This window comes from Neoarius graeffei, chromosome 5 (assembly GCF_027579695.1).
Source record: "Neoarius graeffei isolate fNeoGra1 chromosome 5, fNeoGra1.pri, whole genome shotgun sequence".
NCBI lineage: Eukaryota > Metazoa > Chordata > Actinopteri > Siluriformes > Ariidae > Neoarius > Neoarius graeffei.
Window position 1 is genome coordinate 100,451,844 of NC_083573.1, and position 26,181 is coordinate 100,478,024.

General features: G+C 44.3%; 1 protein-coding gene across 9 annotated transcripts in view; it reads right to left on the reverse strand.

Moving 5' to 3' along the window:
- LOC132887150 (NACHT, LRR and PYD domains-containing protein 3-like) overlaps positions 1 to 24,295 on the reverse strand; it is a 27,940-nt gene extending 3,645 nt beyond the window's left edge. For 3 of the 9 annotated variants that reach the window (XM_060922582.1, XM_060922583.1, XM_060922577.1), the window contains exons 1-9: positions 24,224 to 24,292; positions 23,934 to 23,991; positions 22,805 to 22,921; positions 22,472 to 22,588; positions 20,823 to 20,880; positions 13,938 to 14,142; positions 11,965 to 13,735; positions 1,997 to 2,170; positions 754 to 927 (exon numbers count right to left, since the gene is read on the reverse strand). In XM_060922582.1, the coding sequence (XP_060778565.1) occupies positions 754 to 927; positions 1,997 to 2,170; positions 11,965 to 13,735; positions 13,938 to 14,142; positions 20,823 to 20,880; positions 22,472 to 22,588; positions 22,805 to 22,921; positions 23,934 to 23,986 (2,669 nt within the window). In that variant the 5' untranslated portion in view covers positions 23,987 to 23,991; positions 24,224 to 24,292. Of the gene's footprint in view, positions 1 to 753; positions 928 to 1,996; positions 2,171 to 11,964; positions 13,736 to 13,937; positions 14,143 to 20,822; positions 20,881 to 22,471; positions 22,589 to 22,804; positions 22,922 to 23,933; positions 24,013 to 24,223 lie in introns of all 9 variants that reach the window. The other 6 variants (XM_060922584.1, XM_060922585.1, XM_060922580.1 and 3 more) reach the window with 4 other exon arrangements.
- Between the last annotated feature and the right edge of the window lie 1,886 nt (positions 24,296 to 26,181).

The window sequence follows — 26,181 nt, forward strand, 5'->3', positions numbered from 1 at the left end:
TTTGCAGGTCTGAAAAGCACAATTAAAAAAAAAATGTATGCAATCCATAACTCACCACTATCAGGTACTGGATTGATGAGGCAGCTGTACAGAGGGAATCTCAGAAATAGTGTGTAGCCCAGAGAATTTGCTTGTGTATGTTGTTTTAGTTTCATGAAATTTCATCAAATTAGCACTTTAAGAAAAGTTGCTTTCTTAAGATCACAACTTATTTTTCTCCTGATGTTGAAAAGCAGGGTTGGGCTGACATGCTGTACATTATGGATGAGTGCATCTGTTTTTACTTTAATCAGCATCTGCCACAAGAGGAAACAACTGGAACTGTGTGAAAATTGCTGCCTGACAGTCTAAGGTCTGAGGTTTGAGGCTTGGGTTCAGTTTTATTTTTTTCCAAATTTCCACTTCTGGTTCAGTAAATCATATCTATCTATTGATTTAACTGTATGTTTGCTTGTGCTACACAATGTTCAAACTGTCCAAGTGTCCATCACTTGAGAAGGTGACTCATAAATCTGCAGCTCAACTGTGGTGGACACTACAGTGATCATGAATGGATGGTCATTTCTGTTTTGGCCCCAGATGTTCAATAAAGTAAAAAAAAAAAAAAAAAAGTAGTATATTTTTACATGTGGCTCCCCAAACATGTCAGCCCCTTGTTATACATTGGCCTTGATGATTTACATTTTGCTATTATTTGTTTTATATTAGAATAATGACAATAAAATAAACGAAATATAAAAGTTATGATCTGACCTCAGTATCTCCAGTGTACAGTGTGGATTTTCCAGTCCAGCAGAGAGCAGCTTCACTCCTGAATCCTGCAGGTTATTGTAACTCAGGTTCAGTTCTCTCAGACTGGAAGAGTTTGAGCTGAGAACTGAGGACAGAACTCTACAGCTTTCCTCTCTCAGATTACACTTCCACAGCCTGGAAGAGAAACAATGGTGCCTGAGAACACTGACATCCAAAACACAAACATACACAAGCCCTCTGTCCCAAACATTGTGAAAATAGGGGAAATGTCTAAAGTGTTTTTTTTTTTTTGTCTGTTTTGCACACCCTCTCTATGTGGCCTTCACTATGACATCGTTTGGGATGATTGATGGCATCAAGGGATGATTTGTCGCATTGATACCATTTCTGATTTTTTGTTCAGAGACATTTTGTTAGCATCCCATTCTAAATTATTTTTTTTCTGTAACTCTGACACATCCTTTCCTGTGGTCTCTACTGATATCGAAGAGGTCAGTGTTCATTCAAGGGTTAGTTCTCTTTCTGTCACTCGCCTCTTTTGAGTTCTTTGATGATGCATGTCACATACAAGCCTGTCTCTTAATGTATCAGAAAGTCCATCTTCAAAGTCACAGGATTATAAAAGTTTATGCAGCTCTGCAGTCTATTTGGAAATGATTTCATGCCTTCACTTATTTCATGAGTGGAATCTAAATCTCTCAGCGATGATGATAACTATATAACAGTTTATAACAGTAATAGTTATAACAGCTATAACTATGTAACAGTTTATAACACCTATAGTTATAACAGTTATAACTATATAATGGTTTATAACGGCTATAGTTATAACAGTTAAAACTATATAGAGGATATTACACAGTCACACAAAGATATGAAGTTTATCTTCGAGGGGAGAATGGATATATCACAAGTGAGCAAAGCAAATGAGTGATATATTTTGCAACATGAGAAGATAAATTTCATATCTTTGCGCTACAGTGTAATGTTCTTTATATTATATGGACACATCCACACAAAAAAAAGTTAATCAAAATAATTTAATTTTGAACCAGTTCACCATTTTGACAATGCACATCTCGTCAGTGTTCCGTTTCCCCACTTTATTTTTCTGTGGAAAATGACTTGAACATTACTCATTATTTGTAAATGTAAATAATGTGTTATGGTGGAAATAATGTGAAGTGAATGTGAACCTCAGTGTCCTCAAATAATGTGTAGTGAACAAAATGTGAATGTGAACCTCAGTGTCTCCAGTGTACAATGTGGATTCTCCAGTCCAGCAGAGAGCAGCTTCACTCCTGAATCCTGCAGGTTATTGTTACTCAGGTCCAGTTCTCTCAGTCTGGAGGAGTTTGAGCTGAGAACTGAGGACAGAACTCTACAGCTTTCCTCTGTCAGATTACACCAACACAGACTGGAAGAGAAATGATGATATATCAGAACACTGACATCTCTCTCTCTCTCTCTCTCTCTCTCTCTCTCACTCACACACACACACACACACACACACACACACACACACACACACACACACACACACAAACCAAGTACTTTCTGAGTTCAAAAGAAAAATTTATATTTTCTGCCTGTGACACAACCACAAACCTCAGATTAAAGACACATTTTCATGATTACGGTTCACTCACAAAATCAAGGTATAAAATCTGTGTAACTGTGTAAACATCAGCAGGTTGCCATGTCACACAGAGCAGCACAAAATAAATGTAAACACGTCAATGTAAAAGGGGCAGGGTTTGAATGAATTTTTTTTCTTAATTTCAATAGATATATGATTTGTCTTTGTCACTAGATTTTATGTTTAAATTTAGTGGTAGTGTCAGAAATGCATATACAGATACACAACCAATAATTAAAGTTACATTTAAAATTACAATATTTTGTTAACATGAAAATGGTTAAGTATACAGATATTAAATTTTTGAAAAAGTAAAATGTATTAAAAACTCCCTATAATTGTTTACTTATTTAACCTTTGTTTAATCAGGAAGTCTCTTAAGATGAGCATCAAGTCTTCTGTGAGAGAGTCCTGGCCAAAATGGACCCACAATTACACACACATCCCATTACACAAACCGAAAAAAATGGCCTGTTAAATTAACACAAAAAAATCTTGTACATCGGTTGCACTTATTAAAATCATATCCACTAAGACCAATTAAGTCATGTTCTGTTTGACTGAACATGACTTAATTGGTCTTAGTGGATATGATTTTAATAAGTGCAACCGATGTACAAGATTTTTTTGTGTTAATTTAACAGGCCATTTTTTTCAGTGCACTAAGATATACAACAACAGTGAAACACAAAGTGAAAAAAGTACCACTACATCAGGCAAGAAAAAAAGTGAATCAGGATAAATGAAACACTGACAGTGACCTAACGTACTAGGTGTATTTTCAGTGACTCTGTATTTAAAGTCATTAAAAAGACTGAAAGAATTTAGCTTCAAAAATTCTGAAGATTGTTCCAGGTTGTAGATGTTACACACAGAAATCAACTTGGATGCAGAATGTGATTGGATGTTAGAGCAGGCAAATAAATCCAAACCAACAGACACAAATCAGCATGAGCAAGCAGGCACAGGTCAAGAGATCAGCAGACAGAATATCACAGAAAGATAGAGAAATCAGAAACCAGGTCTACAGAACTAAGATCAATTATCAAAAAGGCAGAACAGACACAGTGATAATGGCTTGGCAAGATCACACGTGAACATACTGAGCAATTGTTTCACAACCAGTGAGAGAATGAAGAGTCCTGATATAGTCTGTGATGCATGAGACATGAGAGGCAGGTGTGTGCAATCAAAAGCTGGTGAGTTACAGCAGAGAGGATTGAGGTGGAGCCAGAGCCTCAAATGTATAACCACTTCCTTGTTTAACTTTTCGAAAGGGGAAAAGGGATTGATCCCTCTTTATGCAAACCAAAACGACCCAGTACTCCATTAAAGTCAATGAGGAGGTTGACGTATTTCACAAAACATTGGCCACAATGTCTCTCTGGGAGGGTTAATGGTATTTGAAGGAATTTACAACATATTCCCAGGTACCTATGATAATTGTGAGACCATGACAGTATTTCTGCAGTGAACTGTTTCAGAAAAAAATGATTTTATTTCAAGATATGTATATGGCTTCTCAACCTCTGCAGCAAAATTTCATTTGTGACATAAGACTACATGTCCAGTTACCGTATGAGACCAGAACTGTTCCACTGTTGCTCCCATCGGGTGAATGATGTCACTCTATCTTTGTGGAATTTTCTGAATTATCCAGCGTACTGTTAAAGAAGTCCAGTTCACTTTAGTGTACAGTGTGCAGTGATGAGTTACACAGGTACACAGTATCTAACCATTATGTAGACAAGAAGTGTGAGCAGTACTGTACAAAGCATTGCCATCATCAACTAGATAGAACTCGACGCCAACGGCGTCGATGGGGATGCCTCCGCCCGGTAGACTACACGCCTTATTAAGTTGTGATTTGGGGATGGACATTTGACCTCACAGTAATCTTGACCTGGTGAAATTACTTGCATTAGCCTTGGAGACATTGTGTTCACAAGGTTTTCGGACAGACATTTAACCTCACAGTGACTTTGATCTTAGACCTTTTGATCTCAAAATCTAATCAGTTTATCTTTGTCCCCAAATGCACAAATGGTGAAAGTTTGGTGAAATTCCTTTCATCTGCCTTGGAGATATTGTGTTCACAAGGTTTTCGGACAGACATTTGACCTCACAGTGACCTTGACCTTAGACCTTTTGATCTCAAAATCTAATCAGTTCATGTTTGTCCCAAAGCGCACAAATGGTGAAAGTTTGGTGAAATTCCTTTCGTTAGCCTTTGAGATATCGCATTCACAAGGTTTCGGGACGGATGGACGCACGCACGCACGGACGGATGCACAGACAGACGGACAACCCGAAAACATAATGCCTCCTGCACCTTATGGTGACGGAGGCATAAAAAATGGGAAAAAGGGTTATGTTGACCAGTCTTCTGCATGCATAAAAAAAAAAAAAAAAAACCTTTTATATTTCAGAAGTAAAATCCCAGTCTTAAGACCTTTACACATTGGACATGACACAAAACTGTGACGTGAAATTTTCACACACACACGAGAGAGAGAGAGAGAGAGAGAGAGAGAGAGAGAGAGAGAGAGCACATGGCAAGAGCTGATAATTTGGAAATTTGCCTATAGTTATTAAGATGACAGGGTTCTCCACCTTTTAGCAGAGTATGAAGCAGTAAGGTTTAAGAAGTAAGCATCTAAACCACGTAGGTCTGCAGATTTTTAAGGATTGAGTGCTTTCCATACTTCAGGCACATTGAAGAGGATAAAATCAAATTATCCTCTACTGAATAGAATGCTCTTTCAGTGAAGAACATTTGTGAACAACATGTAGGACAACAATGAATTTACACTGAATGATGTTCAGCTGCCACACTTCAGTCACACGCATTTCACTATAGAATACAATATTCATGCTACATTATGCAGTCCAGATCTGCAGTTAAAACAGTGTATGAATATTTCTGTTTTTATCAGTGAAATTAACAATTATAATTATATAAACTAATTATTTTATTATCAGATTTCAAACAAATGTGTGTTTATAGGGTTGAGACCTGACTTTTGTCATGTTTTTCTCAACAAATTAAGATATTTTCACTGTTTTCATTGTCATGATTTATCTTAGATGTATATATTTTATGTACATTTGATCTTATTTTGACTGTTTTGTGTTTGTCAGTCCTGCACGCTGTGGTGTGTGAACCAAAAGGCACACCTCAGGCTGCGCGCATGCCGAGTAAGCTCCAGCACGCGCGTCGTGAACAAGGCGCACCTGAACTCTATTACAGAACTAAGAGTTGGGCTATTTAAGGACAGCGCTGATGCTAAGGCATTGCAAAGTATTATGCCACGTTCAGTGTGCATTACCAAGCTTTTTTTTCCCATGTTTGTGGTTTTCCCACTTTCTCAACTCCTGTTCTCATTTCTAGTTCTCGTTCTTGTCTTGCCTCCGACATCCTGTTTGTGCCTTGACTGACCCTTTGCCTCTTTTCCCATTTATGACCTTGCCTGCTGATTTGGACTGTTTGCTTTTGTGTGTGTTTTGATGCACTTCATGTATATATCGCACTGTATTATAATAAACATTTCTGCACATACATCCGCCTCTCTCGTGCATTTAACAGAATACTTCGCCATACAATGGATGTAGCAGATGCGTATCAATTCATGATCCCATGCTGCTTCCGGGTTTCTGTGTCCCTACCGCTAGCCTCATATTTCTGCCGACGTACCGATGCTCACCCTCCTACACCCTAAGATGGAGAATATCACCTGTGTGGATTCCGCACCCAGTGTGGGGTTCTTTATGATGACTTCCTAGAGCCCAAGCCACACGAACCCATCTGGGTGAGCTTCAGCCTAACATTCACTACTGGATGAGCATGCAGATGGGTGGAATATCTGATTTGGGTGGAACACCCATGCCTTCAAAACTCTCAGCCTTTCTTTGCCATGCTCAAGTTGATATATTTCTTAGGCCATCCATCGTTTCAATGATGACTAGTTGTTAAGTGATGCAGGAACGCATGTGGGCCATAAGACCTGCCTTTGATCGGTACGGCCTCTGGCAACTGGGGTAGATAAAGTCTGAATTAGTCGCAACAGTATGCCATCTCTCATGAGCCCAGATGTATTCTTTTCTTCTTTTCTCTTCCACTGCATTCTTTGCCTTCTTGATGGTACAACGCCATTTTCCTTGGTCAAGGGCCTGCCTTTCCCAGGTGAAGTCATCCACTCCAGCACTCTTCATGTGTCTTTTGAGGACATCTTTGTATCTCAGTTTCTGACCTCCACATTTCCTCTTGCCAGTACTCAGTTCTCCATACAGGGCTGCTTTGGGGAGTCGGTAGTCAGGCATTCGCCATACATGACCAGCCCAGTGCAGTTAAGAGGCAGTAATAAGGGATTTGACACTGATAGTCTCAGCTCTCTTGAGCACTTCCACATCAGGGATCTTGTCCTGCCATTTGATGCCAAGAATCTGGCGCAGGTGTCTCAGCTGTATACTGGTCAGTTTCCGTATGTGGTGTCTGTACAGTGTCATGCACTCTGTGGAGTACAGCAATACTGGGAGTACTGCAGTATTGTACACCTTCACTTTTGTGGATCAGCTTATCTCATGGCGAGACCAGAGTCTCTTTTGGAGGGCTCCAAAGGACTTGGTTGCAGCCTGCACCCTGCACTCAACATCCAGACCTGAAGAGTTATTCTTCGTGACTGAGCTGCCTAAGTAACTGAAGGATTCATAGTTCTTCAAGGCTTCACCTTTCACAAGAATGTCACATGGATGTAGCTCATGTGCTGGGGCAGGCTGGACCAAGAGCTCTGTTTTGGACACATTGATCTTCAGCCCAAAGAGGGTTGCTGCTGCACTGAATCTGTCTACAATTGTCTAAAGATCACCTTGATCAGTAGCCACCAGCACAGAGTCATCAGCATAGAGCAACTCACGAATGCAGATTTCTCTTGTTTTTGTAGGCACTTTCAGTCTTCCAAGTTTGAAGAGCTTGCCATCTGACCGAGTCCTGATGTACACTCCTTTGTTGAGGTTGATGGATATGGTTTCTAACACTGCCACAAGGTACAAGGTGAAGAGATTGGGGGCAAGGACACACCCTTGCTTAACACCATGGTTAATTGAAAAAGCCTCACTTGTACCTCCTCCAATGGTGACCTGTCCTACCATGCCATCGTGAAACATCCTGATGATGTTCACAAGTCTCTCAGGACAACCATACAGATTCAACACTTTCCAGAGAGTCTGCCAGTCCACTGTATCAAAGGCCTTTGATAAATCAATGAAGACCACATACAGGGGCTGACATTGCTCAATGGCCTTCTCCTGCAACTGTCTTTGGGTAAAGATCATGTCAGTAGTTTATCTTCCCACTCGAAACCCACATTGACTCTCTGGCAATGCATCTTTTGAAATGGACTTGATGTGATTCAACACAATCTTTGCCAGGACTGTAGCATTGAAATCCCCAAGACTCACAAGCTTGTCCTCTTGAGGAACCCTGTCAGCAACTCCAGCTAACTCTTGATAGAAAGCCTCTTTCTCCTCATCAGAATATGTCATGGTTGGTGCAGAGACATTGATCAGGGTCAGGTGTCGGTCGTTGTCAAGCAGAGCACGCAGACTCATGATCCTCTCTGAATGGCCAGTGGGAAGTGATATCAGTTTCCCAACTATGTGGTTGGAGACCGCAAAAGTGACTCCAGCATCTCTCCTGCCATCAGACTTGCCAATCCAAAAGAAAGTGTACTCATTCTCCTTGATCTAGCCTTGTGCCTCCAGTCTTGTTTCTTGAAGCACAGCAAAGTTGATCTTGTAGCGTTCAAGTTCCTTGGCAATCACTGCAGTCCGTCTCTCAAGCCTTGTCTCACCATCAAGCATAGTGCAAACATTCCATGTTGCAACCATCAGTTTAATGTTCTTCTTCTTCTTCTTCTTCTTCTTCTTCTTTCTACTGCTGGATGAAGACCCACTGGCTGCAGTGAGCCAGCCAGGTTGATTCCAAGCAAGCTTTGTTTACGCCACCTTTTCTAGGGGTTTCCCTTCACTTGGGCAGGCAGTGCTCTCCCTGAACAGGGCTACCTGGACACTCATATTGCCACCTCAATCAGCTGTTGCCTAGGATGTTTTCAGCAAGACTGTGACCATCTGATATGAGCCACCAGTGTGTAGGATTCCTGCTAGCAGCTTCCAGCCCCTCAAGCCTGCTGCCGTCACATTCGTCCCATCACCACTGGTCTTTCCTCCACCTCTCCTAACAACTTGCCTTGCACAGTAGTTAAGATAGATGATGTCATGCCCCCACCAGTCTATCTCTCTGGACCTCAAGATCTGTGGACAAGTGGTGCACAAGTGTGCAACAGACTTGGCAGCCAAAGAGGTTGCCCCGCAGTGGCTGCTCACTAGCCGATTGATGCTATCCATTGACCAGTTCTGGACCAGTTCCTCTGCATACCACCAGGTGATGTGCTATTGACCAAGCTTGGTTCATCTGCCACAGCACACCAAGAACACCCTGCTGCCAGCGCTCCTTGGATGCAGTTTAATGTCATGCCCAGGACAATGTTATATATGAGTTTATATATGAATCCTTAGTAAAGGAGGAACCCCTTGAAAATTTTGGGGAGGGGCAATCAGGCCAGTGGTTGACACAGCAGAGGAGGCCGTTGCTCTAGAGTACCTCCTAAAGGCAACCACTCCAGTGGCCAACTCAGCTGAGGAGACCATCACTCCTGAGCTCCCTCCAGTGGCTGATATAGAGACCGCAGAGAAGGCTGCCTCTTTTGAGCTGATTTCTCAGCCAGAACCAGCACCTGAATCCATGCCTGTTCCTGTGCCAGAGGGAGAGCCTGCTCCTGTGTCTGCACCCAAGCCAGAGACAGAGCCAGGGCCTGTGTCAGGGCCTGCTTCCAAGCCAGAGGTGGAACCAGGGCCTGCATCAGGGCCCGCTCCAGTGCCAGAGCCCATGTCAAAATCTACTCCAGAGCCAGTGTTGGAGCCAGCATCAGAGCCCGCATCGTAGTCTACTCTAGAGCCAGTGCCGGAGTCAGTGTCGGAACCCGCGTCAGAGTCTACTCCAGAGCCACTGCCAGAGCCAGCATCAGAGCCTGCGTCAGAGTCTACTCCAGAGCCAGTGCCAGAGCCAGTGTCGGAGCCCGTGTCAGAGTCTACTCCAGAGCCAGTGCCAGAGCCAGCATCGGAGCCAGCATCAGAGTCTACTCCAGAGACAGTGCCGGAGCCAGCGTCAGAGCCCACATCAGAGTCTACTCCAGAGCCACTGCCGGAGCCAGCATCGGATCCCACATCAGAGTCTACTCCAGAGCCAGTGCCAGAGCCAGCATCGGAGCCCGTGTCAGAGTCTACTTCAGAGCCACTGCCAGAGCCAGCATTAGAGCCCGCATCAGAATCTACTCCAGAGCCAGTGCCGGAGCCAGCATCAGAGCCCACGTCAGAGTCTGCTCCAGAGCCAGTGCCGGAGTCAGCATTGGAGCCCAAATCAAAGTCTACTCCAGAGCCAGTGCCGGAGCCAGCGTCAGAGCCCGCATCAGAGTCTACTCCAGAGCCATTGCTGGAGCCAGCATCAGAGCCTGCATCAGAGTCTACTCCAGAGCCAGTGCCAGAGCCAGCATAGGAGCCAGCATCAGAGTCTACTTCAGAGCCATTGCTGGAACCAGCATCAGAGCCCGCATCAGAGTCTACTCCAGAGCCAGTGCCGGAGCCAGCGTCGGAGCCTGCGTCAGAGTCTGCTCCAGAGCCAGTGCTGGAGTCAGCATCAGAGCCCACATCAAAGTCTACTCCAGAGCCAGTGCCAGAGCCAGCATCAGAGCCCGCATCAGAGTCTACTCCAGAGCCACTGCCGGAGCCAGTGTCAGAGCCCATGTCAGAGTCTACTCCAGAGCCAGTGCCAGAGCCAGTGGCAGAGTCTAGTCCCAAGCTGTCTCCAGAGCCTGAGACTGAGTCATCTACAGAGCTTGAGCCCAAGCCCAGTCCAGAGTCCTCATCATCTACAGAGCTTGAGTCTGAGCCCAGTCCAGAGTCCAAGTCATCTACAGAGCTCAAGCCTGAGTCCAGTCTAGAATCCTCATCATCTACAGAGCCCTAGTCCAGTCAAGAGACCAAGTCATCTACAGAGCTCGAGCCTGAGTCCAGTCCAGAGACCTCTACAGAGCCTGAACACAGTCCAGAGCCCTCTACAAAGCCTGAGTCTGTACCCGAGCCCAGTCCAGAGCTCGAGTCATCTACAGAGCTTGGGACCAATCCAGAGTCCACGTCATGGTCAGAGCACGAACCCAGTCCAGGGTCCACATCATGGTCAGAGCACGAACCCAGTCCAGAGTCCATGTCTAGTCCCAAGGTCAGGCCTACTCCTAGCCAAGAACCCAAGTCGTGTCCAGAGCCTGAGCCTGAATCCCCACCAGGGCCAAGTAGGATGGATTTTCACTCCCGGAGGGAGCTCTTTGGGAGGGGGTTCTCTCAGTCCTGCATGCTGTGTCGCATGCACCAAAAGGTGTGCCTCGGGCTGCACATGCGCTGAGTAAGCTCCATCATGCGTGCCGTGAACAAGGCACACCTGAACTCTTTTAGAGAACTAAGGGTTGGGCTATTTAAGGACGGTGCTGATGCTAAGGCATTGCGAGTATTACGCCACATTCAGTGCGCATTATCAAGCCTTTTTTCCCCGTGTTTGTGATTTTCCCGATTTCTCGACTCCTGTTCTAGTTTCTAGTTCTCATCTTGCCTCTGACATCCTGTTTGCGCCTCGACCAGCCCTTTTGTTCTTTTCCCATTTATGACCTTGCCTGTTGATTTGGACTGTTTGCTTTTGTGTGTGTTTGATGCACTTCATGTATATATCATACTGTATTATGATAAACATTTGTGCATATACATCTGCCTCTCTCACGCATTTGACAGTTTTTAAACGAATGTCATTGAGTGTGAAATAAATTAGAAGTAAGTTAGAAATAAGTTCAGTCTTGCAGTCTTATTTTCCCTCAGTAATTATATTTGGTATTTACAAATGCAAAGATGAGTAGAAAAAAAACACTTAAAGAGAAAAAAAGCTATTTATATCATGATAATTTCTATAAGCTCCCTCATTCTCCTGACATACAGAATTACAGTGAACTGATTAGAGCCAGGGGTGGCAGGGTGGTGCAGTGGTTATCACTGTCACGTCATAGCAAGAAGGTTCTGGGTTTGAGCCTGTGTGGAGTTTACATGTTCTCCCTCTGTCTGTGTGGGTTTCCTCTGAGTGCTCTGATGTCTTCCTACAGTCCAAAGACATATGGATCACTTCAACTGGCTGCTCTAAATCCCCCATATGTGTGAATGTGAGTGTGATGGTTGTTTATCTCTGTGTAGCCCTGTGAAAGATGAGGGACCTGCCCAGAGTGAACTCCAGCTCCCACCTTAACTTAACTGGGATTAGCTCGAGATTCCCCCATGACCCTAATGGATATGCAGTATAGATAAGGGATGGAGGGATGGTTATTGTAATTAATGACAAACATTATCCAAATTGGTGCAGTGTAATGAGTGTTAATTTAAAATAACAAAAACTACATTGATGAAACAATGGTTCAATGACTCACTCAGCTTTTCTGGAGGCTTTGACCACTGGCAGCAGCTGCAGAAGACATTCCTCTGATTGGTCATATTTCCTCAAATCAAACACATCCAGCTCCTGTTCTGAGTTCAATAACACAAACACCAGAGCTGACCACTGAGCAGGAGAGAGTCTGACTCCGCTGAGACGACTGAAATCTCTTCTGTTCAGGTAATGTTGTACTTCCTGCACTAGAGAATGATCATTCAGTTCATTCAGACAGTGGAACAGATTGATGGATTTCTCTGGAGATGGATTCTCCTTGATCTTCTCCTTGATGTACTTGACTGTTTCCTGTTTGCTATGAGATCTGCTTCCTGTCTGGGGCAGTAGGCCTCGTAAGAGAGTCTGATTGGACTCCAGCGAGAGACCCAGAAGGAAGCGGAGGAAAAGGTCTAGGTGTCCATTCTCACTCTGTAAGGCCTTGTCCACTGCACTCCTGAGGAAATCAGACATGTTTGACTTGCTGAAAAGATCAGACAGATCAGTGGTTTGTTGTTCTGTTACACTTCTGCTGAGGAAGGAGAGAAACACATATAAAGCAGCCAGAAACTCCTGAACACTCAGATGTACAAAGCTGAACACCTTCCCCAGGTGAAGCCCAAACTCCTCTCTGAAGATTTGGGTACACACTTCTGAGTACACTGACACTTCTCTCACATCAATGCCACAATCTCTCAGGTCTTCCTCATAGAAGATTAGGTTTCCTTTCTCCAGCTGTTGGAAAGCCAGTTTTCCCAGTGCCAGGATACTCTTTTTGATCTGCTGAGGATCAGAGTCACATTCCTGATGGTACTTTTGGTCCTTGTGTTTGATCTGAAAGATCAGGAAGTGTGTGAACATTTGAGTCAGAGTCTTGGGGATCTCTCCACTCTCTGCTTCACCCAACATTCTCTCGAGAACAGTGGCTGAGATCCAGCAGAAGACTGGGATGTGGCACATGATGTAGAGGCTTCTTGAAGACTTCATGTGTGTGATGATTTCATTGGCCAGGCTCTGGTCACTGATCCTCTTCCTGAAGTTCTCCTCTTTCTGAGGGTCACTGAACCCTTGTACCTCTGTTACCTGGTTTACACACTCAGGAGGGATCTGATTGGCTGCTCCTGGTCGAGAGGTTATCCAGAGGAGAGCAGAGGGAAGCAGATTCCCCTTGATGAGGTTTGTCAGCAGCATGTCCACTGAGGCTGATTCTGTCACATCACACACTCTCTCATTGTTCTGGAAATTTAGAGGAAGTCGACACTCATCCAGACCATCAAATATGAACAGGACTTTGTTGATCTCACAGTCTATTAATTGCAGTTCTTTCATTTCTGGGAAAAAGTGATGAAGAAGATTCATCAGACTGAGATTTTCCTGCTTCATCAGATTCAGCTCTCTAAAGGGAAGTGGAAACATGAAGGTGATGTCCCAATGAGCTTTTCCTTCAGTCCAGTCCAGAATGAACTTCTGTACAGAGACTGTTTTTCCAATTCCAGCAACTCCTTTAGTCAGCACACTTCTGATGGATGTGTCTTTAAAGAGATCATTACATTTGATGGGTGTCTCCTGTGTTGCTGGTCTCCTGGACGCTGCCTCAATCTGTCTCATCTCATGTTCATTACTGATGTCTCCACTCCAACCCGCTGTGATGTAGAGATCTGTGTAGATCTCATTCACAAGTGCTGAGCTTCCATGCTGTGAGATTCCTTCATTAACTCTTTTAACCTTCTCTCTCAGTTTGGATTTGAGTTTTTGCTGGTACACAAGGATGAGTTCTGATAAAAAGACGAACACAATGTAAACTATGATAATCTCTGTTGACCATTGATATTTTCATAGCTGTATCTCCCAGCGTAATGCCAGTACTGATCTGTTCTTATATTATGTTGGTAAAATCATATCATTATGACAAGAAGTGTTTAATAAATTTAGAGCAGTTTCCTCTAAAGTTAATGTTATAACCCCATGAGCTCTTACTGTTCTTCAGTGTGTGAGCGAGATCTGTGTGGTTCATGCTCTTCAGGAAGTGCAATGTAATCTTCAGCACTCTGTCTCTGACACTGCTCTGATCTTCCTCATCCTCCACCTCCTTTTCAGAACATGCTGGGTAATCTGGACTCAGGAGTTTCTTAAACCTCTTCAGCTCATTCTTTATCACAGTGATGACTTTGTGCTCCAGATCCTGATGTGAAACAGAAAGAAAAAATGTAAAAAGATTATTAAACTACATTTTTTGTCTGATTAATCATGAAACTTCTACAAGCAGATGTATTAAATGAAAAGTTTTGAACCAAACACAGATTTGGGATTCAAAATAGTGTATTCTAGGCCTGTACAATAGGGGAATCCAGACAAATTGTTTCAGCTGAGAGCACAGATGAGTAAAAACCTGAAGGTGAGCCAGTGAGTATTTCTGTGTTGAAACCAGTGAGAACACAATACACTCATGTTCTCTCTTAGCGTTGCTCAAGATTTTGTTCTGTCACATTGCAGTGAGAGTGGAATAGATGTAATCTTCTTCTTCTTTTGGCTGCTCCCGATTAGGGGTCACCACAGCGGATCTTTCGTCTCCATTGCTCCCTGTCTTCCGCATCTTTCTCTACCACACCTGCCACTTTCATGTCCTCTCTCACCACATCTGTTAGGACTGGGACTGTTTTGGCCTCTAGAGGCCACTGTTATTTCCTTTTCTGGTCATGTTTGTTTTGGGCCTCTAGAAGTCACCACTGTGTTCTGTGTTTTGTTTTTGTCTTATTGCCTGTTTCCTGCCCTGCCCTGTCCTTAATTAGTTTGTGTATAAATACCCCTCTGTTTGTTCCCTTGTCATGGAGTCTTTTTCCTATGTTATGCTGTTAGTGCTAGTTCCCTCTGTCCCATGTACCTTGCCTGTGTCTTTGTATTCTTGGTTTTTGCTTCTTTCTTTTGGACTTTGTGGATTTTGTTTTTGACCTTTTTGATCTTCTGAGCATTTGAGTTTTTGCCTTTTTTCTTATTTGGATTTTGGACTTTGAACCTTGGGATATTTTATTTTTGTTTATCTTCTGAGCTTTGGATTATTCTTTTTGTTTTTTCCCTTGGATTGTACATAGTGTAAATAAACTATTTTTTATACTTTTCTACTTCTGCCTCACGCCTCTGCACTTGAGTCATCCCCCTGGTGGCCTAGTGGGGGTTTGCTGGATTATCACACCAGCGAACCAGGTTCGAATCCCAGCAAAACCCTGACAGAATCGGATCCACCATGGGCACTCATGGACGGACTCTCGCAAGCCAACGTGAGACCCTTGCTCGCCACGAGGTACTGCTTCAGCAGATTGGGAGAACCCTGGCACAGCTGACTTCTCTGCCCCCATCTCCTCTGCCTGCTCCTGCTCCACCATCCGCTCCTGCTCCAGTGCCTCCTGCCATGCTGCCTTCTTCACCTCGCGAACCCAGCCTTCCTGCACCACAGAGGTATGACGGCAAGCACAGTGAGTGTCGAGAGTTCCTTACCCAGTGTCAACTCACCTACTGATCAAGCAGACATCAGTAAAGATGCAGCCAGAAAGCTCATGTCCCTGGAGCCCGTCTACCTCCTCCAGTGACTGTCCAGAACCCATGCAAGTGGGCCGTACTCGCCTCTCCGCATCTGAGAGGGAGCGCAGAAGGAGGGACAAGTGCTGCATCTACTGTGGCAAGCCTGGTCACTTCCGAGCATCATGTCCCGAACTCTTGGGAAAAGGACCGCCCCGTCCAGCCGAAGGAGGGTTGTGACGGGGCCTACCCTCTCTCCCAGACTCCCTGGCCAAGGAATCTACATCCCGGTCTCCATCTCCTGGGGTGAGTCCGTCCACTCTTGTCAAGCTTTGTTAGACTCGGGGCGGCTGTAAACTTTATGGATATTCACTTCGCCCAAAGTATCAATGTCCCAACTGCACCTCTTGAAGTCCCACTGTCTGTGTCTGCCCTGGATGGCCAAGCCTTAGGTGACGGAAGAGTCACCCAAGTAACTTCTCCAGTCTTCCTCCAGTCTCAAGGTCACAAGGAAGAAATATCCCTGCACCTGATTCCTTCACCTGAGTGCCCAGTTATTCTAGGTCTCCCTTGGCTTACCCGCCACAACCCTCGTATAGACTGGGTCACTAGCCAGGTTGTGGAGTGGGGTCCTGCTTGCTATGCCTCTTGTCTGCTCTCTAGCTCTCCTGTGTCTACTGCCGAGCCTCCTGATCTCACCGAGTTATCTCAAGTTCCCACAGAGTACTGGGATCTTAAGGAAGTTTTCAGCAAGAGCAGGGCCGCCGTTCTTCCTCCACACCGTGCCTACGACTGTGCCATCGACTTGCTCCCTGGGACTACCCCTCCTCATAGCAGACTGTTTTCCCTCTCTCAGCCAGAACGCAAGGCCATGGAGGAATACCTCAAAGACGCCCTGGTCTCTGGGTTCATTCGACCCTCCACCTCACCCGCTGGTGCCGGCTTCTGACCATGTATTGACTACAGGGGCCTGAACAAGATCACTGTGCGCAACCTATATCCCCTTCCGCTGATGTCCACAGCATTCGACCTGCTCCAAGGCGCCACTGTCTTCACCAAGTTTGACCTATGGAACGCATACCACCTCATCCGTATCCAACAGGGAGATGAGTGGAAGACTGCCTTCAACACCCCGTCTGGGCACTACGAATACCAGGTGATGCCCTTCGGACTCACCAACGCACCAGCTGTTTTTCAGGCCCTAATCAACGACGTCTTGAGGGACATGATTAACCTGTACGTTTTTGTCTACCTCGACGACATCCTTATCTTTTCCAAGACCATGCAGGAGCACCGCCACCATGTCCGCCAGGTTCTCCAGAGGCTGCTACAGAACAATCTGTTCGCCAAGGCCCATAAATGCGAATTTCATGTTCCCGAGGTCTCCTTTCTGGGTTTTATTGTACGGACAGGCCAACTCCAAATGGACCCAGCCAAGACCCTGGCCGTCTGGGACTGGCCCACTCCCAAGTCCATCAAAGAGGTTCAGCGGTTCTCAGGATTTTTTAACTTCTACTGCAAATTTATCAGGAACTTTAGTTCTGTAGCAGCACCCATGTCGGACCTCACCAAAGGGACAGGTGGATCTTATGTCTGGTCTCCTCAGGCGGAAAAGGCGTTCAAAGACCTCAAGGACCGCTTCTGCACGGCACCCATTCTGGTCCTCCCGGACACCTCCCAACCATTCATCGTGGAGGTGGACGCCTCAGACAGTGGTGTTGGCGCAGTGCTCTCTCAACGTTCGGAAGGAAAGCTGCACCCCTGCGCTTACTTCTCCCATCGCCTGAGTCCTGCGGAGTCCCGGTACGATGTGGGGGATCGAGAACTGCTAGCGGTCAAACTGGCCCTTGAGGAGTGGAGGCACTGGCTGGAGGGAGCGCAACATCCATTCCTGGTTTGGACGGACCACAAGAACCTGGAGTGCCTCCAGCAAGCCAAGAGACTGAACCCACAACAGGCTAGGTGGGCCCTGTTTTTCAGTCGGTTTGACTTCACCCTATCGTACCGCCTCGGCTCCAAGAACATCAAACCTGACGCACTGTCCAGGCTGTTCTCTGCCACTAACAGGGAGAGTGAAGTCGGGCCTATCATCCCTATATCCCGGATTGTGGCTCCTGTCCGCTGGGGTATTGAGGAGACCGTTCGACAAGCTCAACGCCGGGACCCTGATCCTGAGACGGGGCCACCGGGCCTCCTGTATGTCCCTCGTCATGTCCGGGCCAAGGTTCTCCAGTGGGGTCACTCTTCCCCTCTCACCGCCCACCCGGGAGCTCGGAGGACCCTGGACTTCCTGAAAAGACGCTTCTGGTGGCCTAACATGGAGAAGGAAGTGAGGTCATTCGTTCTGTCCTGTGAGGTCTGCACCAGAACCAAGAACCCGCGACAGCGTTCCCAGGGTCTCCTGCATCCTCTGCCTATTCCCCGGCGTCCCTAGTCCCACGTGGTGGTCGACTTCATCACGGGTCTCCCCGAGTCTCAGGGTAACACTGTCATATTGGTCATAGTGGACAGATTCTCCAAGGCCTGCCGCTTTATTCCACTGTGCAAACTCCCCTCTGCCCTTGACACTGCTAAATTGTTGTTCACTCATGTCTTCTGAGTTTTTGGTCTCCCTCAGGACATCGTCTCTGACTGGGGGCCCCAGTTCTCCTCCCGAGTATGGCACGGCTTCTGCAAGAGCATCGGGGCCACTGCCAGCCTCTCCTCTGGGTTCCACCCCCAGTCCAACGGCCAGACGGAGAGGCTCAACCAGGACCTGGAAACCACCCTGCGAGGCCTGGCTATGGATAACCCGACATCGTGGAGCACCTGGCTGCCATGGGCAGAGTACGCCCACAACACCCTGCAGTCATCGGCCACCAAGCTGTCGCCGTTCCAGTGCCAATTCGGGTTCCAGCCACCTCTGTTCCCGGACCAGGAGGAGGACGCTGGGATGCCCTCGGTCAACCATTACGTGAGACGGTGTCGCAAGACCTGGAGCAAGGTCAGGAGGACACTCATCCAGACCTCCAGTACCAACCAGACTCAGGCCAACCGCCATAGGAGACCTGCCCACACTTTCCGCCCTGGGCAGCAGGTTTGGCTGTCCTCCAAGGACCTTCCGCTGCGGGTGGAGAACCGCAAGCTTGCTCCTCGCTACATTGGCCCCTTCAAGGTTGTACGCAGAGTTAACCCTGTCTCCTACTGGCTCCAGTTACCATGTACGCTAAAGATCAACCCCACATTCCACGTTTCCCTGTTGCAGCCCGTACTGATGTCCACGTATGCCCCTGCCCCTAGGAACCCCCCGCCCCCCCGCATCTTCCAGGGTCAGACTGTGTTCACCGTGCGCCGCCTGCTGGACTCCCGCCGGGTTTGCGGGGGTCTCCAATATCTTGTGGACTGGGAGGGCTATGGCCCTGAGGAGTGCTGCTGGGTCCCAGCTCGGGACATACTCGATAAAGAACTTTGTCGGGACTTCCATTTGGCCCATCCTGATTGTCCTGGGAACGTCAGGAGACGCTCCTGGGGGGGGGGGGGGGGGGGGTCCTGTTAGGACTGGGACTGTTTTGGCCTCTAGAGGCCACTGTTATTTCCTTTTCTGGTCATGTTTGTTTTGGGCCTCTAGAGGTCACCACTGTGTTCTGTGTTTTGTTTTTGTCTTATTGCCTGTTTCCTGCCCCGCCCTGTCCTTAATTAGTTTGTGTATAAATACCCCTCTGTTTGTTCCCTTGTCACGGAGTCTTTTTCCTATATTATGCTGTTAGTGCTAGTTCCCTCTGTCCCATGTACCTTGCCTGTGTCTTTGTATTCTTGGTTTTTGCTTCTTTTTTTTGGACTTTGTGGATTTTGTTTTTGACCTTTTTGATCTTCTGAGCGTTTGAGTTTTTGCCTTTTATCTTATTTGGATTTTGGACTTTGAACCTTGGGATATTTTATTTTTGTTTATCTTCTGAGCTTTGGATTATTCTTTTTGTTTTTTCCCTTGGATTGTACATAGTGTAAATAAACTGTTTTTGATACTTTTCTACTTCTGCCTCCTCATTTTCATTTGCCTGACAGCTCCATCCTCAACATTCTCCTTCCAACATGCTCTGCATCTCTTCTCAGGATGTGCCCATACCATCTCAGTCTCATCTGTCTTAGCTTAATTCCCAAGCTCTCCACATGTGCTGTCCCTCTGATGTGCTCATTCCTTGTCCTGTCCAACCTTGTCACTCCCATCACAAACCTTAACATCCTCAACTCCGCCACCTCCAACTTTGCCTCCTGTCTCTTCGTTAAGGGTACGGTCTCCAACCCATACATCACAGCTGGTCTCACTACTGTCTTATACATCTTACCTTTCACTTTTACTGGGACTTTCCTATCACAAATGACTCCTGAAATCCTTCTCCAACTGCTCCACCCTGCCTGCACTCTCTTTCTCACCTCACTATCGCAGCCCCCATTTTCCTGCACAGTTGACCCCAGGTACTTGAATTCACCAACTTTCTTTATATCTACTCCTTGCATTTTCACTACACTCTCATCCCCATTCTCATTGATGCACATGTATTCTGTTTTGCTGCTGCTCACTTTCATTCCTCTTCATTCCAATGCATACCTCCATCTCTCCAAACCCAACTCAACCTCCTTTCTATTTTCACCAGATATCACAATATCATCCGCAAACATCATGTTCCATGGTGACTCTTGCCTCACTTTGTCCGTCAAGCTATCCATCACTATGGCAAACAAGAAAGGACTCAAAGCAGATCCTTGATGGAGTCCCACCTTCAACTTGAACCATTTAGTTGTTCCAACTGCACACCTCACTGCTGTTTCACTGTTCTCATATGGTACATGTCTTGCACCACTCTAATATACTTCTCATTCACTCCACTCTTTCTCATACAATACCATAACTCATCTCTCGGCACTCTATCATATGCCTTCTCCAGGTCTACAAACACACAATGTAGCTTTCTCTGGCCTTCTTTGTACTTCTCCATTAACATTCTTAAAGCAGAAATTGCATCCGACGTGCTCTTCCTTGGCATAAACCCGTACTGCTGTTCACAGATTGCTACCTCTCGTCTCAATCTCGCCTCCAATACCCTTTCCCATAGCTTCATAGTGTGGGTCATCAATTTTATTCCTCTGTAATTACTGCAGCTCTGTACATCTCCCTTATTCTTGTATATTGGGACTAGCACACTCTTTCTCCATTCATTTGGCATTTTCTCCTTCTCTAGGATCTTATTAAACAATCTTGTTAGGAACTCCACAGACATCTCACCCAAACATTTCCAAGCCTCAGTGGAATAGATGTAATGATTCCTCAAAAATGGTAGGATTTGTAAATCACACACACACACACACACACACCTTGAATACGGCCTCCAAATGACTCTTCTCAGTGATTTTTGATTTGTTCTTCTGTGGGCTAACAAACAAAGGACTTGTTAAAAGTTTAACATGGATTATAAATCATATTCATAACCAGGGGTTAAATTGGGCCGGGGCTGTCCGGGGCTGAGCCCCGGCACATAAGCTCGGAGCGGATGGCATATGATCACGCACACATCAAAAGCAACAAACCCTTTTCACGATTTTCAGTTCTGAATAATTAAATATCGTTTTATTAATCAATAAACCCATGACTCTTATGAGATAGATCATAGTTTTCCTGATAACAAGACGACCTGTCAAAGCTATTTAGAACAGAACTTGCGATCAGAGATTCTGGTTTCTGGAACACTGTGTGGGTTGCCAATTCCGCTTTTTATAAGCGACTTTGGGGTTTCTTTTTTTGTGAGCTCGCTTTAAAAAAAAATCAGAAGTCGTGGTTTGCGGGTTTTTGGGCTTGTGTTTCAGCGTTGTGACTTGTTTATAATTTTCTCCGTACACCATCTCCCCTTTTACCTGCATACGATCCTAATCCATCAGAGGTGCTTGAACGAACTGTCTGTGCATTTGGCGAGTTCAATTTCCATAGTCCCCAGTTATCGACAGAAATTAGCCAGGGGGAAGGGGGAGATAATCATTATCATATTTTTTATTATTAAAAACAAAATATCAAATAATACTGAAGAGGGGAAAAAATAATACTGATCTAAATATGTTGTGTTTTTATTTTTAGACAGTATGTGTTTAGGCAAAACACATACTGTCTAAAAATAAAAACACAACATATTTAGATCAGGATTATTTTTTCCCCTCTTCAGTATTATTTGATATTTTGTTTTTAATAATAAAAAATATGATAATGATTATGTTCACTGCATTGTTAATATTATTAGTGTTTTATTATTTATTGTTAATATTTAATTTAATGTTAATTTATTATTATTTGGTTGCATTCACTGCATGAATATATTTGATTGACAATTTGACTGACAGTGTTTTGGCATATTTAACATTTATCCTCCAAAATAAATCAACTGTTTTGGTTTAAGATTGTGCAAGCCTTCAAATTTTCTCACTGAACATTTCTCCTTCACATTTTTCACCTGTAGGCATGTGACAAGATTTAACATGATATTGCTCAAACTACCTCTGTAAAGTCAGCTAACAACTTATTAAAATGCACCAGAATTCAGCAAATAACATGTATGATAATAAAAAACTTCTGGGGGAGGACCCCCAGACCCCCCACTAATCATTTCCTTCAAACCAATGTACAACAACCTGTACAATCTGTTACATTGGCCAACCAATCTACATTCAAACTGCCATAATGTGTAGGGGGGCACTACAAGACACACATAGGCCTACAACACACAGATAAGGTGTATATCTCTGTGCAATATGATATGGTTATCAAATTAGAGGGTTATTTTCCAAAAAGTATATTGGGGCAGGGCGGCGGGGGCAGGGGCGGGTACGAGGCAGAGCCCCCCCACATAACCAATCCCAATTTAACCCCTGTTCATAACTATAAACACATAGCAGTGAATACACAGATACTTGAGAGATGCTTGATTAAGTGAGAGTGTGAGTGATAAAACTCTGCATTCACATTAAATTGTACTGACCTCAGATCAGTAGCACAGTATTTGTCTCTAAACTTTATTGGATGAGTCTTTGACCTATCACTCTTCATGGACACATGGCTGGGTTCAGGTGATTCTGATCTCTTTCTCTTTAATGATCTATGGCATAGAAGGAAAGTGTTGTTTAAAATGTCTAATCTAAAATGTACATGTTCATTAAAGCTGGATTTTCCATATTAAGTTAAATAAATTGTGAACAGGGGACAAAAATTGATAAAAAAATGTTCAATACATTATTAAAATGTATATCATTCAATAAATTAAATAAATAATGAATGGCCCAATGCCCTCCATAGACACGACACATGTCCTCACTTTTGATCAGTAGCACACTCTGAGTCTATAAAGTCTATTGGACGCACTATTGACCAGTCACTCTTCATGGACACACAGCTGGGTTCAGGTGAGTCTGATCCCTCACCCTGAATCAGACTAAACACACACAACCACTGCATCATTATTATTGTTCTGCAGCAATACTGAATAATTATACTGGAGTTAAAATCTGATGATATTCCTCATTAGCACTGATACGATTCTTTAACCTTCATAATCTGTGGTTGGTTGAAGAGAGCAACTGGACTTGCTTGAAGATTCTTGAAAACGTTTCGCCTCTCATCCTAAAGGCATCCTCAGTTCTGTCTGACTAATAGGGAGTATCCAGTATTTATCCTCTCATGGATCATCATAGAATCCGAATCAGAATGCTGATGGCTGCATTGTAGGTGGCTGATAAAAGATGTCATAGACACCCACCTCTGTTTAATGATGGTCGTTCCAGGTTGATAAATGAACGATCCTCTCTGGCTAAGATGTCTGCCAGTTTTCTGGAAGTCCTCTCATACTCCCGCACCAGTCGAAGGGATCTCATCCCAAAGTGCGTAGAAACATATCTGTGACGAATCTCAGTCGTCCAGGTACATAGTAATCTGTGGTTGGTTGAAGAGAGCAACTGGACTTGCTTGAAGATTCTTGAAAACAGAGGTGGGTGTCTATGACATCTTTTATCAGCCACCTACAATGCAGCCATCAGCATTCTGATTCGGATTCTATGATGATCCATGAGAGGATAAATACTGGATACTCCCTATTAGTCAGACAGAACTGAGGATGCCTTTAGGATGAGAGGCGAAACGTTTTCAAGAATCTTCAAGCAAGTCCAGTTGCTCTCTTCAACCAACCACAGATTACTATGTACAGTACCTGGATCACTGAGATTCGTCACAGATATATTTAACCTTCATACTTTATCCAGCCCCAGGGACAATTTGGGGTTAGACATGTTGCTCAGCTAGTTTTTGAACATATTTGTACAAAGCTACTTAAATAAACTCTCAATGAATCACTTTTCACAGAAACACATCAGTGTTCAGACTCTAATTTGTTTAGTGTTGATGAATGTGAGAATATTTATGTGTTTCACAGAGTCACAACATTCACTCACCTCTCATCTTTCTTTGTGTCCTGTTCCCCAGAAACACTCATTTTGGAGGTCATGTCTCCTTCAGATTACACTTGTAAACCTAGAGAGAGAGAGAGAGAATTTACTTCACTCCAACACAGGTGTGTTAAATCTAACTCTGTATCGTCACTTGGTTCACTCACAGGGAAATCAAGTCCTACAGTAAACTGTGTAAGTTACAACTACAGTAAAAATCAACTGAACTCTTCTTCATCTAGTGTAGATTCACAACATTCACATACAGTATTATAGCTTTAGATTGAAATACTTACTGCGTTTTTCTCCTGAAACCTTTTACAATCCTTTCGTTGCAAAATGGATTTTCACTTTCACTCAAAGCAGCTTTACTGGTTTAATAATCAGATTTCCAGAGCAGAAGGTGGAGACAAAAACACACACAGATAAAAAATGGTCAGATTAAGGCTGGGTTTACACTGCACAATTCCTGCTATCTTTTAAGATTTTGAATTGTCACACTGTATGAGATGATCCAAATAAAATCTTGACAATATTCTTTCACATATAGTGTGATAATGTGTTCTTGAAATCAGATTATATAATGAAGATAATTACTAAGGTCTGCCTTACTGGAGCCCAGCTACACAGCACATGTTTATAGCTCTCTACCTGTGAAACATGAAATAGTTTCATGTTTTCATAATAGTCAATAAACTTGATGAACAGAGCTTTTGTGTGATAATTATCTCGCTACACACTTGGAAGCTGTTCACAGTTGACTTGGAAAGGCAGTTTAATATTCCACCTCACATCACCCAGATTTCATTAAGACCAGACATTAATCTGATCTTAGAGACCAACAAACTGATCATCCTGCTGGAGCTCACTGTGCCTTTTGAGGAGAGGATGAGGGGAGGCACAGGAGAGGAAGAAGACCTGAAATGCTGAGATGGTAGTGGACTGTCACAGGAAAGGGTTCATGACAATCATGCTTGGCTGCAGTGGGTTCACACATCAGTCCCTCAGCATGGCTCAGGGTACTCTGGGCATGAGTGGGCTAAGCAGAAGGACAGCCATGCTTTCCAAATCAGAAGTAGCAGAGAAAGCCTTGAGGTGGTTTAGGCTGAAGAGAGGACAGGAGTGGGAGCAATAGCATGCCACATCAACACAAACCAGGACTTATTCACCTCCAGTAGTGTCACTCAGACAACAGTGTAGTTGCCCCACGATAGTAATTATAGTATAGGAAAGTGTATTTGAGGATGGCCATGGATAATAAATTTGGTAAAGTGTATTTCAGCATGGAACTGTTTACTCTACTTTGCTGTAGTGTAGTGTATTTGAGTTTGGGCCTGGAAGGTAAATTGTCCATACTATAATTGAGTACATTTGAGTATGGTCCTGGATAATAAAGTTACTCTACTATAGTGTACTGAAGTGTATTTGTGTGTAATCTTCGTATCATATATCTGAACATTACACCTGGACAGTTAGCATTGTATCCAGCTAGTATACTCATGCAATTTAGCATACCCTCTCAGTCTCCTCCATCGCTGGTATGGTAGCTCACCCCGACAAATATTCAGATGATCCCACTTTATGCAAAGGTTTCATACTTCAATGCTTCTTGTATTTCTCCAGTCAAGAGGCAGTGATAGAGAGGATGAAGATCACTCGGTTCATCCACTTGCTCACAGATAAGGCACTTACCTGGGCTACTGCCATCTAGACCCATGGAGGAAAGCAAACCACCTCTTATGAGCACTTCCTGGAGCTCTTTCGGTGAGTTTTTGACCATTCTCCCAAAGGCAACAAGGTGGGTGAGAAACAGAGGTTTCAAAAGAACACATTCTTTACTTAAATAGAAGTACAGATGCTTGTGTAAAAAAATACTCTGGTAAAAGTACTGATTCAACTTCGTTACTCAAGTAAAAGTGCAAAAATACTGAAAATGTACTTGTGTGGCTCTCAAATGGACTCAAAGTAAAAAGTAGCCCTTTGAAGGACATTTCTTCAAGCTGTCTCTTTGCAAACTTCACATCATCTAATCTAATCTAATCTAATCTAATCTAATCTAATCTAATCTAATCTAATCTAATCTAATCTAATCTAATCTAATCTAATCTAATCTAATCTAATCAGGCATCAGTATGCATGAGTGGAAGGAGCCAAACCCACACTTTTTTAAATTTATTGTTAAATAAGACAGTATGTGGGGTGGCACAGTGGTGTAGTGGTTAGTGCTGTCGTCTCACAGCAAGAAGGTCTGGGT